This window comes from Tachypleus tridentatus, chromosome 5 (assembly GCF_004210375.1).
Source record: "Tachypleus tridentatus isolate NWPU-2018 chromosome 5, ASM421037v1, whole genome shotgun sequence".
NCBI lineage: Eukaryota > Metazoa > Arthropoda > Merostomata > Xiphosura > Limulidae > Tachypleus > Tachypleus tridentatus.
Genome location: NC_134829.1, coordinates 26,214,407 through 26,234,271, shown reverse-complemented (window position 1 = coordinate 26,234,271; position 19,865 = coordinate 26,214,407). Strand labels below are relative to the sequence as shown.

The 19,865-nt window shown below is 31.7% G+C and overlaps 1 protein-coding gene across 2 annotated transcripts in view; it reads left to right on the top strand.

Annotated features, from left to right (window-relative positions):
• LOC143250771 (uncharacterized) overlaps positions 1–19,865 on the top strand; it is a 32,070-nt gene that overhangs the window by 557 nt on the left and 11,648 nt on the right. For both annotated transcript variants that reach the window (XM_076501741.1, XM_076501740.1), the window contains exons 2-7: positions 4,553–4,599; positions 5,442–5,526; positions 9,819–9,920; positions 10,173–10,322; positions 12,776–12,883; positions 15,311–15,510. In XM_076501741.1, coding sequence (XP_076357856.1) covers positions 5,444–5,526; positions 9,819–9,920; positions 10,173–10,322; positions 12,776–12,883; positions 15,311–15,510 — 643 coding nt within the window. In that variant the 5' untranslated portion in view covers positions 4,553–4,599; positions 5,442–5,443. The remainder of the gene's footprint in view (positions 1–4,552; positions 4,600–5,441; positions 5,527–9,818; positions 9,921–10,172; positions 10,323–12,775; positions 12,884–15,310; positions 15,511–19,865) is intronic.

The window sequence follows — 19,865 nt, the reverse complement described above, 5'->3', positions numbered from 1 at the left end:
TATTTTTTTCAACAACATCTATACGTAACTTCCTGTGCAGTTAAATGTAACTTGTAGCTTTACTCAGTTTAAGTAGTAGTAGTCTGGTATGGGCTGATGGAGGAAAAGTGTATTGTAGTTTGCCCCAACCAATGATGGTCACTCCTTGGTATAAAAATCATGTCCAGCATGTACAATTATTATTAATTATTAGTACATGGAGCAAGTAACTTTGCAATTTTATTAGTGTGCATTTAATTTTCATTCCAAAAATCTTAAACTCTGCTACTGAGTAATAGTAGTAGTATTATGACAATGAATGTCTTGAGTAAATATTGTGCTGCAGACTGCTGTACTAGGTCTAATCATCATTACAGTTGATATTCATGGTGAAGCCATGATTATATTTATATATTTTATCATTCATTAAGAACTTAAGTGTGAAAACATAAGCTTTTTGAAAGTTTTTGACATAATTAATATATAACATATTTTGACAGCAAAAACTTTATTATGATAATGCACAAGTTATTTTCTTATCAATAGGCAGATGTTTTGAATACAATCATTTTCATCTAGGGCTTGGGGTGAATGTTTACCTAGGTTGTTTATAGTGAAAGAGAAATTTGAACTTAGAAACCAAAGATTTCTTTTTATCTTATGTTTTTTCTTATCAGTTTTGTGATTGATTATGTGTAAAAGTGTACAACCAATGGGATTTACATAATCACTGAAAAAGAACAGAATGGAACTATTTTTTGCAACAATAAAAAGATGATTTATTGTTCAGGATGTATGAAATAAATATTCTTAGGATGATTTTAATGTTTTAATATAAAAACGTTTTACATGATTTAGTTATTGAAAGATGAACTAATAGTGTTTATGCTGTGAATGAAAATGATTAAATACAAAGAAAAAAGTAATAAATGAGTTCATTAAATAAGTACATAAAATAACCACTTGCATTAATAATGTTAAAAGGATTGAAACACATTTGGTTAAATTTAAAGCACTTTAGGTTACATGCATCCAGGCCACACCACAAGACAAGAAGGTGGGTTACTTGTCATCATAGTTCACTTGGAAAAAGGAAAAAAAAAGTTTCTTAAATTAATTTTTTAATGTTGAGACTTTCCTGAAAGCACCACTCTGTTTTGATATAAAAATGTTTATAAACTGTATATTTAGTACATAAATGCTTATTGTACTGAATATTGTCTCACTAACAATACACTGTTTAATTGCTACTGGCCTTTATAATTGTTGACAACAAAAGACAATACAGGTTATTGATAGGTAGGTGCAACATTACTGTAAGTTGTATTACTCATTAGTAGGTTTGAGATTAAAATTCAGAAAAATGTAAATGTACCACTTATTTAGTTGGAATTATGTTGAATAAGGTTACTATACTAATTTTATAGATGAGAGTAATGGTGTGAATTTGATGTATCTGGAATTTTAGAAAACGTTTTGCAATGTGCCACACAAAACGTTACTGAAATGATTATATCAGTAAATGTGGGAAATAAGTTGGCTTGTTGGAATGAAGAAAGTGAACATTTTTTAACGTTATAGAATTCAGTCAATTTGATGAGTATTGGATGACTGAATTACTAAAATTTTTCTTTAGTATTTTTTACCAGTGAAGTTTTAAGCAATATTCCTTATTTTGAACAGTTGTTAGATGAAAACATGATTGCACAAGATAACTAAATTAATTAGCTTATTAACAGAAAATTTGGAACTTTAAAGAATGTTATACTTGGACTAGATAATATTTCCCTAAGTTTTTGATGGTGTTCTGGTTTAGATACTTCAGCTGTTTGTTAATATTTTATTTTGAGTTTTTGAATATTGGGCAGGCACCAGAAGATGATACTATTTTCAAAGGAGATGATATAAAATTGTCTGGGTAATTATAGGTCTTTAGTTTTATATCAGTAGTAAGGAGAATTTTTGACTGTAATAGAAGGTACCTAGTAAATTAATTTATATAACTTTGAATTTTTTGTAGGATAGCCAACATAGTTTCATTAAGGGGGCAATTTTCTTACATTACTTGAGAAAGTTACTGTGTATGTTAATGTTTGTAAAGATGTGGATTTTTGGAAAGCATGTGACAAAGTGCCTCAAAACTATTTTGAAATAATTATGCACATAAGGGTAATGTTGTGGATTTGAAATTATTCTACACTCAAGACTTGTTAAAAATATTATTTTCATTGGTGCAGAGGATAAATTGATGTATTGGATTGCAAAACTGTCCAGATGAAGAAAAAAGCAGTTTGTTATTAATAAAGTTGTATCACAGTGGATCATTGTCACAAGTGGAGTACCTCAAGCTCAGTGTTTTGATATTTGCTGTTTTCACTTTACATCAGTGAACAGATAAATAATGTTATATAAATCAAGTAACTTTACTGGTGATATAAAGATCTTGCTGATTGTGATGAGGATGCTGCTTCTGCTTTGCAGAAGGATTTAGATTATTTAGGGAGTTGGGCAAATAAATGGTGGGTGGTTTTTCATTATAATAGATACAAGGTAGTGCTTATTTAATGGAAGAAAAACAGTTTTCGTGTTGTGGTCGATCTGTCCTTTAAGCTTATCAAACATTGTTTGTTGCTGATGGTAGAGAAAATAGGAATTTAAGTTGTATTTTCAGAAATATTGAATATAAATTTAAAAAGGTTACAGTTGCATTATATAGGTTGCTGGTTGTGTCACATTTGGAGTATTGTGTTTGCTCTTGGGGTCTTTACTTAAAACAGGATTTGGATTGTTGGTAATGGTTCCAAGGAAGGTTACTAAGATAATACCTGAGATGGAAAGGTTGTCAGTTGAGCTTAAGTTAAGATCTGTGAAATAGTTTTTTTCCATATAGAAAGCAAAGCTAGAGGGCACATGATTAACATGTTTAATATTGTTGAGAGAATGGTGGTGTTGATGCATCACTATTGTTTTGTCTTCTCATGATTCTTCTTGCAGAGCATTATGTTTCAGGAATCATTGGTTATAGTTTGTTTGCTCCACATCTTCCTTATAATTGTGAGGATAGGAGGTGTTATGCATTGATATAGGTAAAGAGTGTAACGAGACACCTATACCGATAAGCAGTTAAGTAGAAAATAAACGAATAAAAAAAAAAAAAGAACAATGCTTAGATGGGAAAAGGTAAAGAAACCCTCGCAGTAGAGTAATGGCTCTTGTGGGACATAGAGTTGAGTATTGTTGGAAATACATTTTGATTTAAAAAAAAAACTCTCATATAACAAGATGAAGTGAAGTTGTTAAATGATTTTGCACCTAATCATATATTGTTTCATATTGGCAACAAAGCTACTTTTTAGGCCTTGCTTAGTTTGTCTTATTTGTTTAAGAATTTATTTGAATAAATACAGTGAATTACCAAAGAGAAATATTAAAAGCATATCAAAAGGAATATAAAATGGGATTTAAGCTTATTAAATGTATTAAGTAAAACATGATAAACAAAAAAAAAAGTCAGTTTGCTTACAGTTTTGGTATCAGAAATTTTTTTTTTATTATATATCAATAATCATGCACAGTAAAAACTGTACAGTTTTTAAATCAAAAAGAAATTTAAAGTTTCATGAAATAAAGGTTTTACAAAAGCTGTTATTGTTTTTTAAAGGAAACTTTAATGATGAAATTTTTCTGAATTTTCAGTGTTTCAAATTCATACAAATATCGTATATAAAAATATGGTTTTTATGTGCAGAAATTACATAATATGTAGAAACTTCTGAAGTTTGAAACTGTTTCATCCCATTAGTTTTTTTTCAGAATGCAAGAAAACAAATAACATAAGTTTAATTCAATTCACCAAGATATGGTAGAGTCAAATCGTAAAAGTTTATCTAAATGAATAAACTAAAAAATAATAATTATAGTTATTTATTTGAAAATGATTGAGAATGATAAAGAAGTTATATATTTTGGAATGTGTTTAGTCAACATGCAGTTGGTAAAAACATTGACACATTAAGGAGGACTTGCTTGCTGAGTGCAGAAAATTTATAGGTTTCAATTTTATGGCACCATAAAGTTACAATTTATAAGGTAGTTTCCAAATCACCAGCAATGATGTTTAGGTTTGGATATTTCTAGATCTGCACATAAATCAAGTGTAAAGAAGTTTGAAAGGATTCAAAGTTTGTTACTTAAATTAAAGCTTTTATCTCTTAAAAATTGTGAATAGAAAGTTCATGCACACACATATATTTAAAACTTAATTAGATATATGATTATTATATATTAGTTTCTTATTGATAAATAAGTTTTATTAGTAAATTACCAAAAAGTAAATAATTTGTTGGACTTCTTAAATATTATAGGAACTCTTTAAATGGACAGAGGTTGTCAATTTCATGGATGAAACAATTTCCAACTTTAAGTTTGGCACCTGCATTCTTTCTAGCTAGTTAAAAACTTTCCTGCAATAACATAATATAAAAAAGGAACACACTATTTTAATATTGCTCTATTCTTTTACAAGGTTTCAGTGGATTGATTATAGTTCTGTTATTATTTTTTTTAACTATAGGAAAACATTTAGCCAGAGTTTTCAGGCAGTTATTAGTCAAAGCTAAGGTAAGTCCTTTCTAGATTTCTGTTGTCTTAAGTGCAATTTTATTATACCCTTCAACATAAAAATAAATACTTTATCATGGAGTTGTGGTGAGTGAATGACTTGAAACACTATTTGTTTATGCTTTTGTCCAGTCACTAAAACTGTTCTTGTGTTTTTTAGATTAAAGAAATTTTTTCTATAGAATTTACTTATAGCATTTTGATATTAGAAGTTAGGTTAGAAACATTACTGAGCAAACAACCATAACATTTTTTTGTTTGTTAGTAATAATCATCAGACTTGGAGACTAGATTTCTGAGAGCTCTGACTAATTACATTTTTCAGTTAGTAAACATTTTCATTTATTTACCTCTTTTGTTTGAACATTGGACCTGTTTTATGTTTCATGTAAGCTTGTTGTATTATGTCTAAAACATTTTGAAAATGAGCATATGCAACAACTACAAGGATACCAATGTATAGAAAAGCAAAAGTGTGTAAAAAAAACATTTCTAGCTGGTAAGGCCTAATTTATTATTCATTGTTATACAGCAACCAACACTTCAATAATTATATTACAGATTTATTTTCATCAAAGGTAAATTTGAAAGTATAATCTGTTATAGTAACCTGTCTGTGCAATTTTATATAAACAGAACTATATCTATACTTCTTTGTTATTATGAATTGCTCCTTCAATCTTGTACTAACATTTTAATAATTATTAATAATTTTGATGCTAAATCCATTTGTATGGTATAGTAGAGCAGTTAAAGGTATACTATGGTTTCAGAATCATTTGTGAAAAATAAATGATTAATATAGATCATATTCACAGTTGTTTAATATTTTTCATGTTTAGGAATGACATCAAGGAATAATAAAGGAAGATCATCTTTTGGACGACATTCTCCTCTTGTAGGCAATAGATATTATAGACAGGACCGGTTAGTTTTCTTTTGAGGACTATTCTAAACATTTAAGTAGTTTCTTAAAATGTCATATCAACAAACTATACAACCTTACACTGTTGCATACTATATATTCTTGATATTAGCAAAAAAATAACCAACATTTGGAAAAAAAACTTAAAACGTAGTATTCCAGTAAACACCAAATTAATCGAAAAACCAGGTATGTAATTGAAATCCATATTATGTAAAACTACACTAACAATCATAACATTATTTATAAAATATTATGCAACAACTACTGTGACTTCTATGTTGGAGAAACAAGCAAAAATATGAAAACCATATTCAAAGAACACAGAAAACACCTTTGCACATTTTAGAGCACTGCAAATTAAATAAGCACCCACCATGCTAAGTAGGGAAAGAAAAACAAATAGAAAATCAAAGAAGCCGTACTTATACAAGAACTAAAACCAAAATTAAATCAATATAAAGGACAACCTTTATATCTGTATTAATTAATAACCTAACATTTAACTGCAATGACCCCGACAGTCTCATACTCATTATGACTGGTCCCTAAGATTTGTGTCCAGCAACAGTCAGTTGCAAACTCTCTTTGTTAACCTGAAAATGACCTAAGAAGGTCAAGTCATTGTTCTGTACTTTAATTAAAGTTTTAATACCCATACCAGCCGTGTTTAGAATATGAATTAATGGAAAGTTTAGAAGGCTTAGTAACATATTACAAATCAGGAAGTGTTTCCTAGTTTTTTAGGCATTATTTGTATTCTTGAAGATGTTTTTGTGTTAAGTCATATCTCCAAAATTTACAGAAATGTTCTTCTAGGACAAAACATCAGATAAGCTAATTAGGTATAGTAAATGTGATAGGTCATGGCAAAATGATCTGATCACTCGAGTCCCTGTTTATTGAATATTTTTGTTTGGTTTAATGAGTTTAAAGAATAATTAAAGAACTGGTTATTGATTGAAAAGAAAAATATAATAGATATAAATTATTGTCAACCAAGAGTACTGGTATTAGTAAAAATATAATTCTCTATCCTGAGGAAAGTAATGGTAATACCATTTTGAAAGGTTGTGTCCAATGTTACTAATAAATCTTTCTTAATTTTTGCTGGTTTTTTTAATGATTTATTCTATGAAGAGGTAAGTACTGCAATTTGCAAAATAAAGTATAAAAAAATATATTACAAATTTTATTCAAGTTAAAACAATAATCCATTGTATATGTTTACGGATAGTCCCTTAAACCATTTTTGGTCATATTTTTCATTGAATGTTGAACACCAGGTTAAATATAACACACATAGCTAGAAATGCTTATTATGACCAGTTTAAATCTAAAACTAGCAAATCTTTGAAAAATATTATAAAATAATGTTAAGGGGCAATAAAGGACCTATTAGTCCTCCTCAGCTGTCTCAGCATGCTGAACTAAAACTATTAAATGATTACAAAAAAAATTAAAGCCAGCCTTATCATTCATATAGTTATCAAACTTTCTCTTCACCCTGTCTTGACAACCTACCTGCATAAAAGTGTGTGATGAAATGCTTGTCAGATATCTTTTTAAAACCAAACTAATGGACAAAATTTGAAATTAAAGGTATTTAGTTTCAGAAAAATAAAATATTTAATGTTTCTACTATTATTAAATGTTCTGCTATATTTAATACAAATTCATTATTTTATGTAGTTATTTGCACTCATTCTGAATAGTCCATCTTCAAAGCAATTTTCATCTCTTAAACCCTTTGTGAACCAACCAGATTTTTTACTAGGAGATATTCATTTCTTTCTATAAAGAATATGTTTATCTTGAATGTTTAAACATTTTCCACGTATAATCAGTGTCTTTAAAGAATTCAGATGTCCAATTCATAACAGATAATCCTTGACACATCTCTTCAAAATTTGCTTTTTGAAATTTGTAACTAAAATATCATTATTCCTGATCTCCATATGTTGCAAAACATTGAACCTAATAGAGCAATGATTTGTTGAATCCAGATGTTCCCCAGTTTTCACCCTCTCTACCATTCCTGTATTGGAAGTTAATAAATGTGAAGTAGCATTGAGTTTAGTAGGTTTCTTGACTAGTTAGTGAAGAAAAGCATCTTCAATAGTTTTCAAAAACTTGTTCTCATTCTTCTACAGGTGATTTTATTTATCCTTAATGCTCCATGTTCAGTCCTTCTTTCCTGGCTATCTCAGCTATGATTTTCCTGGTTCTACACCTTCAGCTTTCTGCTCTCTCACCATTCTTTCTGTCTTCATTCCTTCGTTGCTACTCTCACTTACTAGAGTTTTATCCAGACCTTCCTGTCCTCTGTCTTCATGCCTAGATTTTCTCCAGTCATTGATGAGATGATCTGAATTCTCCTTATTGTTAGTATCTTTTCTTTAGATTGTCTGGCTTCCCCTTTTACATGGAAGTTTTTCAGTGCAAATGGAATTGATTTCTGGGTCCATGGTTTTACCTTTATCATTACACTCTTCTTTCCATGTGGATTTTTTCTCTTGACTTTTGGATTTTCAGGCATTCCTGTTCCACACCTTCTGTTTTTCCTGATCCTACAGGTATTTACCTTTCCTACACTTTACCTGTAGATGAGTTCCTTCTGAATTTGTCATAAATTTCAGTGGACTTCTCTTCCATATGGTAATATTAATGTGGTCCCTCCTTTCCTCACACTCTTAGTGTATCTTGTTTTATCCTTCTTTTTGTTTTTATTCCTTTTCATCTTCACTTGAAGATAATAATGGTATGTTTACTTGCTATCAATGTTTCACATGCTATTTATCCTGTTACATACCTTTGCTTTTCTCTGGATTGCTTTTTGGCAACTTGTGAGGATGACTCATCTGTTTAGTTGCTTTCCTGCCCTTTCATTTCACACCTTTATCCTAATCTTGATCTGGATAGGTTTCTATGTTTGATACTTGTTCTTCTCTATATTGTCTGCATGGGTTACTTCTTTGGTGTTTATTCCTGCTTCTTTCTTTCTTGGCAACTGTTCTCTTGTTTTTGTTCTTTCTCCTTTCTCACTAAGGTTTGACTTCTTCCTCCAGTACTTAGTTCTGAGAGTTTTATCATTCAATTATACACCTTATCTATTCACTGGTATTTCATTTTCATCATTGTTTGGACGTACTTCTTCAATCAGGCATATGGTCTACCATGATACTTTTGTCTCTCACTGTTTGCATCAGGTCACAGATTTTCTCCATTGTGGGTTATCATCTTTCTCCTATTGTCATTTTAGAATATCAGAATTTAGTGATACTTCAAGTAAGTTTTTTTATTATTATTTTTCATTTTCAGATGCCCTTTTCCATTTTATTAACAGTTATTGTTTGGATCATGCTTTGTGAAGAATGGTGCCTGATCAGTTGTGTTTTAATTACTCAAATCTATGCTTTCAAGTCATATCGATTTGTATATTATAATTCCATAGCCACTCAACATACTGCAGAGTTGGGGCGTTCCACAAGATTATCATAGATTCATCTTCAATGTAGAATTGCTTCATAAGTTTGCCCGTTCTGTTCTGTATCCACCCATGGACTATGTGGGTACAGATAGCTTCCTGTTCCTGCCATGCCTTGTATTAAATAAATCAGGTTTCATGGTCACTCATTGCACTGCCTTGTGTTTTGTTATTCCTCCAGACTCTCCATCTCATTTACCCCCCTCCCTCTTCTAGTTGAGTTTGAGAGTTCTTACCACTTTCCAGTTCCGAGTTGCTGGGTTGGTGGACTGTGGAGGCATCCTCCTGCAGTAGAGTTCTGCTGATGTAGATGTCATGGTATCCTTCAATATGAAAATTATAATTCTCAGTAGCATCCTTGACACAGTTGCCTTTATCAACCCTGTATATTTATTAATTATCTCCTCCGACCTATTCCCTATATCATTAGCCCCTATCTGCACAACAAAAGTTGCATTATTGCTAGTCTACTTTGTTATAACTCTTACTCTGTCAGTTATATCCTCCAACTGTGCTCCTGGATAGCATAATCTAATTTCTTTCTTCCAGTATATCCTACAGATGATCCTATTCACTTGTCTTGTTAAGGAATTGTTTAAGGACAATAGCTTTTTGTGTAGACTGCCTAAAAAAGTCTTTAATGTTGGTGAGTAAAAGGATACTTAAATTTACATATGGTTAAAAAATGTTTTCATTTCTTAAAGATTGTTGCTAATGTTGTTATTTGAGTTGATTTTTTAGGTATATTTTCAGTTTAAAATATTTCACTTACTTAAAAATAAAAAAAATATTTATCTACAACTTCAGGGATTTAGAACGACATGTGGTAAGGGACAGGTCTCCTCTTCGAAGAGAATCGAGGCGTTTATTAGAAGACCGTATTAAAGAAGTTCTTTGGAAAGATGAGAGGTATATTGTAGATTCTTTTCTTAACGTGCTGAAAACTTATTTTTTTTATGGTTAAAAGGTACATTTTAATGATTAATTTTATTTTTTTAAGTTAAAAAATTATTAGTGTATTGCCTGTTGTGAATATATGCATTTAAGAAAGGAAAATAATATCTTATAGTTGAAGTGGGTAAAAAAGATAGTTTTAAAAATACATTTTAAATTTTTTAATTAAAAAAATATTCAATTGCTTATTGTAAATTATGTATTTAGAAGAGGGGGAGAATCCTTTAGGGATGAAATATATACCACTAATCGTACTACAGAGGATCCCTATATGGATGTGATACAAAGACGAGAGACAGGTAATATCTATTCTGAGAGACGTTTGTATCCAAAAGAAGACACATTTAAACACACAAGGTATGTTACAAAAAACCTTTATGACATTACATATAGTGTTTTTAGATGTATGATATTGCATTTGTTAGTAGTTTAATAATGCTTTTGTATTCTTTAAATATTTCCAGTTACTCTCTGTCATTTTGTTAAATTGGGTATATGTGGTTGCTGTAAATGTTCATTTTGTCAAGTGCATTTTTTATTTATTTATTTGTTTATTCTCATGCCACAGAGGTGGAATTGCTTATATTTTATTTTTTATGTTGATTTAGGGCTTTGTGGATTATATATTAATTGGAAAAGTCGCACTTTATTTGGGAAAGTTCTACTTTTTTTTTGTCCATTTAACTGTTTTTCTGAGAATGGTGTAATTTGAGAGGTACTGATTTGTGTAATTAATGTCTTTCATTATGGGCACTGTATTGGGGAACACACACAGGTTTTTTTATTTTTCTTTCCTTTGTGGTAAAAATAGATGAGTCATGGATGGTTGAAACTATTCTCACTTTTCTCATGTCTTTCCATGTAAAAATGAGAACATCATCTTTTCTATGGAAAGCTGTTTCACCTTTTTTCATTGTTGAAACTTCAGGCTTAACAGAAACTCCCTATCTATTCTGATTGTTCTGCAGCCCCTTTTTTATGTTCTATGAGCAGATTTCCAATGTGAGTACTATTGTAAAAATTGTTCTGGTATACATGATGCTACAATTGAATAAAGAGAGCAAGAACTGAAAGAATAGTTTCCCATAACCAGTATAAATCCCTTGTTGCAAATATAGCCTGTGTCATTCATACACACACCATTCTCACTAGCAGGCCACATTTTACAGTTTTTCAGGGTTGTATATTCAGAATCTTAGATATCTTCTCTGTGGAATCTTGTCCTCATCCATTCACAGCTTTTGCTTTGGTTTGAATTGTGCTCTAAATTTATCGATGGAATAGTCCAGTGCCAGTTGAATTTTGAAGAGCCTGCTTGAAAACCTATCCTTTTTAAAATTATCATTGAAATGCCAAAATTTGTTCATATCTGTGTTGACTTACTGTCTGCAAAAAACACTGGGCTAATCAAAAGAGAATATGTTGACCAATAATCTTTCGAGTTATATTTCCTTATCTGTCCCATTAGTAGAATAAGGCCTTGGAAGTTTCTCATGTCTGTAGGTGTAACTTCAGACTGTCGAAGTCTTTTAGGTGATATTTTATGGTAGGTACACATTTTACATTTCCTGACAAAACATTTCAAACAAGTCATCACCAAACGTTAGACTTATTATGGCAGCAATACTTTTGGTTTCAAATGGAGTATTAGTGACCCCTGGATTTCCTTGAAACATTTCAAGTTTGGTGGAGAGTATCTATTTCTGACCAATTATCATTATAACAACAGGAAGACAAATCACTAACAAGAACATCTGTAGAATCATCATCATTTTCTGATTCAGAACCTGTTGAGAACACAACAAGTTTATGTATTTTTATAGGTGTAACAGTGTCACTGAAGCTAGAATCAATGTTAGAATGATCCACAAACACATAAGAATCTTCATCTTCCAAGTGAAGATTTGACAAATTATCATCAAATAGGTCTGTAATTACTTACTCTTCACTCAATACGTTACATTTTCTGCAAGAAGCTGTTTATAAAAATATGGGTATTTTAAGCAAAATCAGAAAAATGATGATTGCTTGGAACAAAATGAAATTCGTTTGACTTGTTTGAAACTCATTGTTTTAATGCTGTGCACGAAACACAAGTAAATATATGATCTGTTCACAATATTTTAACATATTACATTCTCTATTGAATTGATTCCCGCATATGCAGAACATTTCTTCTGTAGAATTTTGATAATCATTTTTAAACACTGATATGGGGATGATTATGTCAGGTTTGAAATCCATTATATTTTTTATTTGTGTAAAATGTTAATATTACATGAAATCGGAGAATATTAAATTTTTCTAACTTTAGATTTAGCAAGCTATTAGCCACCTTTGGTAAGGGCCAATCTCCTAATGATGAGATATAGATTTTAAATAATTATTAAATATCTTACATTAATTAAAATTCATTATTTGAAAAAACCTTAAACATCAGCAATATTGTATAGCAATAAATAAGATTGTTGCTGAAAATATTACTTTATTCAATGTTGGACAGGTTTAAAGAATATATTTTTTACATGTACTGAAGTATCAACTAAGATTATCTTGTTGGTCTAAGTGTAGAACTATTGCTGCATAAAAAGCTAGAAAACTTGTCTTGAACTGGTTTCTGTTTTTGATGTATTTGCATGATTTTTGCAGCTTAACATGCAACTTCTGAGTGGATGGAAGTTATATTTCCTCACTAAAGGGTGTGCACAAATGTAAAGTATAACTTTTTAAGGGAATATTAAGTAAAAATAATGAACAAGGGATTTTTCTTCTCAAATATTTGTAATAAATTATATTATTTCTTTCTTTAGAGTTACCTTGCCTGATGATTCTCTACAAGACAGTTTTCATGATTTTCCTGTGTCTAACTCTCAGAAACCTACTGATTGTGAAATAATAATTGTTCACAAACAACAAGGGTAAGTTGTTTTGACTGTATTAACTTGTATTTATCAATATATGAGTGTGAATATCATACTACCATATAATTATTTTAATTATTGCCCGAGATTAAAATACTAAAAATGGTGATAACCCTCTGCTAATGGATTTGGTTACTTTGACTGGACTTACAAACACTAGGTATCTATGGAACTGTAAATACTATAACTGAGAATTTTTTTTTTCTTTCAAAATACAAATAATAAAGTATTTTGAATAAAGTATTTTACTAAAAATTTGTCTGTGCATTTATGAAATTAATTTGACTGAGGTGATTTTCATGCTAAGAATAGAAATACTTTGTTTTATAGTTTTCAGATTCATTTATATAACTTCTAAAATGTAACAGATGAATATCTGATGTTTTTAAGTTGAAGTGAAATGAAATTTTGAAACTTATGAAATAGAATGAGCAATACCTTTTCTTCTTCTTTTCTGAAGATGTTATTTTAGTGCATGCTTTTTAACAAATGCATTTACAATTTTCCCTGTTTACCATTTTGTCTATTGTTTTTTGTTTTATTTTATGGAACTATTTCCTGCTTTGTTAGACATACCCCTCGGTGTGGATTCCTGTACGTGGTGAGGGGACCTCCCAGGGAAGGTTCTGTTCTATCTGGTTACCTTCTCTGGGATCTAAACATCCACCCACGTGTTTGCCGTGCGTGGCGACCCGTGAAGGGGAGGAGAGGATCCTGGTGGTTGAGGGATCCAACCCTAACACACCACTTTGGCCTCGAATTCCTGTAGACGGGCGGCCTTTGGGTGGCCCCCCTTGGGTCAATCGGCTGGTCCACTTGGGCTAGAGTCAACCAAATACCAGTGTTGGAAGTTCTCAACGGGTGTTGTGGACATTGTGCCTGATGCTGGTGTTTGGGTATAGTGCTCACGAAACCCTGGCGTTGCTGCATTGTACTTGCGTGACTTTGTAGTGCGTCCCCTAGTAGGGCTCCATGGTGGGTGGGGTCAGTGGGTACCGAAATTTTTTCCTTTTCCTATGGATCCTCTAAAAAATTTAAATAAAATTGTAAAAAAACAGTCAATGGGAAAGCGACCACGTCTTGAATACTCAGAACAGCAATCTTCAACATCAGTAACACACGCACCTCATTTTCTTATATTACATTCTCTTTCGAAAAACCTTTAGGGCAAATGTCCCCTTTTTTTATTCAAAAGGGACTAGAGGGACTTGCTGGCTCTCCAAAATCAGTAAAGAAACTTGATCTGGTGACATATTGGTTGAAACATCCACATCCCAACACAGTGATCTCCTCTTGAATTCAAAGGCAATTGGGGATATACCTATTGAGGTTACACCCCATGCTACCTTGAATTCTTCACGAGGAGTTATTGTTGAAAGGGTTTGAAGAATGTTCCCGAGTCAGAGATTCTCGCTGGTCTCTCCACTCAAGGAGTTTCTGCAGTGAGGCATCTCCACTTGTAAAGATGGAGTTACACTGCCAACAAATACCCTCGTTTTAACATTTACTTCACCACGTGCACCTGCCACCATCAAGGCAGGTTATCTCATTTGCAGGGTTCGCCATACATACCAAACCCTCTTCGATGTTTCCAATGTCAGAGATTCGCCACTCAAAGACATCCTGTCGTGGTTCCCTGACATGTGCTCGTTGTGGAGGGAAGGACCACGATGCCTATGACTGTGACATGAACCCACATTGCGTAAACTGCAATGGTTCTCACCCCTCTTACTTTCATTCTTGCCCAAAATGGTTGGAGGAAAAAGAGGTGCGGCGTTTGAAAACGACACATAACATTAGTTATCCTGAGGCTCGGAAATTGCTATCCACAACTCCATCTCGGACATATGCTGCTGCACTTCATTCCACACCTACAGTGGGAGTGCAGACAGATCTCTCTGTGCCTCCAAGAGAATCGTTTTCAAAACAAATGAAAAGCCTTTTGACCTCCGTGGTTAAAAAGTTGATGAATCGACTTCCACACCCATCTCTGTTCCTCCCATACCTTCCAACAAACCTCAAGATCCACGTCCTTCAGTTTCAAATACAGGCGTTTCTTCTGATACATCTTTTTCTCCCACCACAAGAGACAAAACAATTATTCGTTCGCGTCCTCAGTCACTGGATTCCCCTTCCAATAACAAAAACCAGCCCACCCGATTCCATTTTAGGAATAAGTTTGTTTGTTTTTTTACATATTGGAAGCTTATAATACAAAATGATATTGACTGAATGTCTTTTTACTTTTTTCTTATCCTGCTTTGTTAGTTTAATTGAGGGTTTTAATTATTATTACATGGAGACAACTTGTGTGGTGAAGAACAGTACTCTGGACTCTCTTTGCATTCATTAATTTAAAAGCAAAAAAATCTCTTTAAACTGTTATTTAACTGCACCTATTTTAAAGAACTAACATTTTTACAGGATATTTGCTGAACATGTGGAAGCCAGGTTAAAAAACCTTGGTATGGAAGTTGGTGTTATTTTCTTGAGTGATGAATCTAAACTGGCTCAAACAGTAAAGGATATAGAAAAACAAGGGCCCATTTTTGTAATAGTAATTACTCCAAAACATGAACTCAACAACACTCTTACTGTTAATGTTCTTGTTGGATCTCCTGAAGGTAAGTGTATTTAGTTGCATATGCTTTAGTGTGAGTTCACTGATGGTATTGTATCAGTGACTAGCCATGTAAATTTATTACTATTCATTTGACAAGCAGTGTGCTTATAAATTCAACTTTCATATCACCACTAGCTAATAACTAGTATTTTAAGGAATTGACTCTTTTTATGGTACTTTATTAAAGCTTGAAATTTAACTTAGAACTAACAGTACTTGTACATATCTAAAGTTGAATGTGTGATATTCCTTACATGTAATGCCAGTGTTTATAATGTAAACTTTGATATTGCCTTTTTCTTACATATTCATAAATTTGCATTTGTGAGAGAAGGTTACTTCTCTTATTAGAAAGGAAGAAGTTTGTGACTGGGCAAACTTATGATTGTACTATAGCATTATGTACCAGATTTCTTTCAATTATTGTAGATTTTTAGAATGAGTACAGAAGCTTATGCAGACAAGTATATTGTAACCACATCTGCTACAAGTATTATATAACACTTGTAGACAAGTAAGTTTAATTTTAAGTTTTAGTTAGTTAATATATTGAAGTATTGTGCATATAGCTCCCAAGAATGTGAAAATACTTAAACATAGTAAAATATCTTTGCTATTCTGGTTTTATTATTAACCAATATAAAAAAGTATACAATTAAACAATAACTAAAATGCTGGATTTCTTAGTCATAATTCATACTATTAAATATAACTACAGAATTAACACATGACCATAAACTACAATGACATTTAAAAATTAATTATAAAAGTCATTTGGTCAACATTGTATTTGTGTATGAAGTTAATGCTTGTAATTTTCCTCAAAATATCATTAATGGCTGACATTTCATTAATCAGAAAATTATAAACAAATAAGAACTCTTTTGGGGACAAACTGAAAGATATAAAGTAATGAAAATCAGCTAACCTATCATGGTGTTCATTTTCTTAACCAAAGATTGTATGAAGGAAACCAAAATAAAGAGGACATTGTGGTAATAGAAAAAAAAATAGAATATTTCTAGAGTTGCCAGTATTTTTAGTTTGTGTAAGTTTTCCATAGTATTATTGGCTTACTTACAGAGATGTCAATTCTCTTTTAGACAAGAATAAATTATAAACTAATTTAATGCATTACTAACATTAGTTTTACCTATTGTCTACCAGTAAAGATATTTGAGTACCAACAGTATCTTTTAAATATTTATGGACATAATAACTGTATTAGCCTTTCAAAACTTTGTAAGATTGTGTAAGATTTTCAATTCCAACATTTATTAATTTGTTTTGGATTACATCTTCCATAGAAGAAATCTACAATTTTAACACCACAGACTAAGATTTGTTGTTATTGATCACTTACTGATGTGTAACACATACATGAAGGATTTGTTTTTCCAGTCTTGATGTTCTGAAAACCTGCATTTTATCCTCACAAATCTTATTTTGATGCAGCATTCATCACATAACTTTCTCTTATCTTCCCTGAGCAGATGTAACATAAGCTAAGTCAGAAAAGTCATTAAATATAAGACATAAAAGCTTTATTTGCCAGCAAAGAAACTTTCCCTGGGGACAGCCATTTTATTTGGTTGTACCCTATTTTGTCCACATTAATTTTTAATCTCCTATCTGCACGAGCAGTAAGCAGCAAAATAACATCCAAAAACAAAGTGAAGCTGCAAACTCTTAAGAAAGAATGCATGCTTACTGATGAGTTCACAGTCAAAATAATTAAAAAGGTTTAGTTACTAAAATATTGTGTATGAAATGCACTAGGCACTGGATGAAATTACAGGACTGGGCTCTAAAGAAAGGCTGCAAGATATGACATTGTATACCAACAGATGTACAAGAATCCACAAACATAATGTCAAGAAACACATCAATGGTCCTTTTCATCATGAAACTTGTGGTAAGTGCTTGTAATAGGTCTTATGATAAAAATATGGAAAATTGGTGTTTCCATCAAATGCCTATTTTTTATATTTCTTTATTACACTACCCCTGGAGGTTTAACCAACCATTATCAACATTGTAAGAAGTTCAACGTGGTCATGGACTATAATTATCCCATCCACTAGTTCTGTGTATGTTGTTCACTACATACATTTTCATGGTTTTAGATGTGCTGTGATGGATTATTGTTACAGTGTTGCTTTCATTTTCAAGGAATGAAATCCATTGAGGGAGGATTTGATGCAGTTCGTCTGTATAAACACGCATGGACACACTCATATATACATACAATGTAATAATAATGTAGATACAGTTTTCAGTACTGTCTTCACTGTGTGTGTGTGTGTGTGTGTGCATGCATATGTATATCTTTTGTAAGCAAAACTTTGTAAAAATTTGAAGATTAGGTGGACCAGTGTGGTTTTGTATATCTTGGAGTGTTTAACTAAGAGGAATGTGGTGAGTTAGTTGTTGCAGAGAGTGAACCAAGTCTAAATGCATCTTATGTTCAAGATACATCCAGCAACAACAACAAAAATGTCAACTGTCTTATCAATGTTAGGAATGAAAGCAGAAGAGAATCATATATGTATATGTTGGGAAAATTGAGATGAAATTTCTAGTTATTGTTGACTCTTGAAGACAAAATAGTGTGAAACCCTTGAAAATTTTAATGAGAAGACATAAGGAAATGATTGGGTGCAGAAAAAGTTTATTCTGAAACTTCTAGTTCAGTGTTTTTCTGAATTTTATTTAATGTTTGAGTTAAACAAAAAAAAGAGAGAGACCAGGTAAGAAATTAATGGTCTACACAAAGATTATCTATCATGGAGAACCTGCCACACTCTTTCTTACATTTCCAGGAACGATGATCATTAAAGGAACTGATAAAATCTCCATCAAGAAATCCCTGATCATATTTATAAGGAAATCTGACATGACAACTCATGTTCTGACACGACTATTGTCAATTTTGGAACTGTGGAAAGAGGTCATGGCAGTGAAGAAATCTGAATGAGAGTGGTTACTATCCTTTCATTGTTATAACCATAAACTGAACTTACGAATTGTTGCTGCTTTTGAAACCTATATTAATTTAAGAATGTTGATTTTTTACATCTTTACAGAAGGGATTAAGCTTTGGCATATTTTTCAAGAAATTGGAGAAACTGTTGGTGTTCAAGTGAAATAATTTTCAACACTGTGGCACAAGGTTCCAGATGCCCCAGAAAATGGAACTGATATTCTTTTACACATCTAACCTCCTTTACTATTGTTCTTGGAAATTATCTAAAGCCAAAGCTGCAAAATCACACAAGAAAACTAACTGTAAAACTATGTAAATAATATGCTTGTTCAACAACCTCGTGACTTTTATATCAAAGCATTGACTCATTTTTCAAGAGGATAATATTAGAGTATCTAAAGTTCCCATGAATATGCTTACTACAGTTAATGATTGGGATGAACTAAATTCCCAGTTTTTATAGTGTCCTTTGTTTGAGAGATACACATGCACTAAAAGATCCTCATTAACAGAAGCATTGAAAACTGTCATATGATGAACATAATGAGTCAGAGGAGTCTTTGTGTTAAGCGTCAGACAGTGAGGAGGATATGTAGTTACATTGAATGTTGTTTTAGAATAGACTTAGGTTTGAGAATTTTAATGAACTGTAGCTGTCTGTTGAAAGAAAAGAAGACAGCATTTCAACTTCTATACTGAGACCTTCAAGTCACTTTAGGTACTTGTGTAGGTAATTAAGGCCATGTGATAAAGCTCAGGCTGCGTGATTTAGGTGTGTGTGATAATTGGTGTTGTCTGTAGAACTGTGATGTCATCCTATTGTCTGTTGAATTTGTTAAGGATGGTAGTCTGTTGATGTTCAAACCATTATCTCTGTTGAGTTCAGGTTGGTGTAGTTTGATATAGGTATCTTCTTTGATGTTTCTTGCTTTCCAGTGATGAGCTCTGTCTAAAATTCTGTGTTGATCCCAGCTTATAATATGACCTGTCTTGTAGTTACGTTTAGCTAAATTCAAGGTATTTACTTTTCTTTGTTCTTTTAATCTTTGTTTTGTCATTCAACCAGTTTCTTAAGTCTGAATATTACTGTATGAATATGGTACATTATGGGTGAGCTCTTTCTGTTTAGTTTTGGGTGATGGTTTCACTTTAGTAAAAATGTTTTGTGAACATTTTCCTGTGTTAAGTTTTTCACTTAACTTGAGAATTTAGGGTAGAGAAATGGTGAACTTGTTTTGTACTTGGTCTTGTGAGTATTGGTATTTTGTTCTTCATGGCAGTAGGTATAAAACTGAAAAAGTATATGTTGCCTGAAAACTTCCTCTAGAAACATTAGTTCTTTTTCAGTGTATTTGTCAATAATCTTTTTG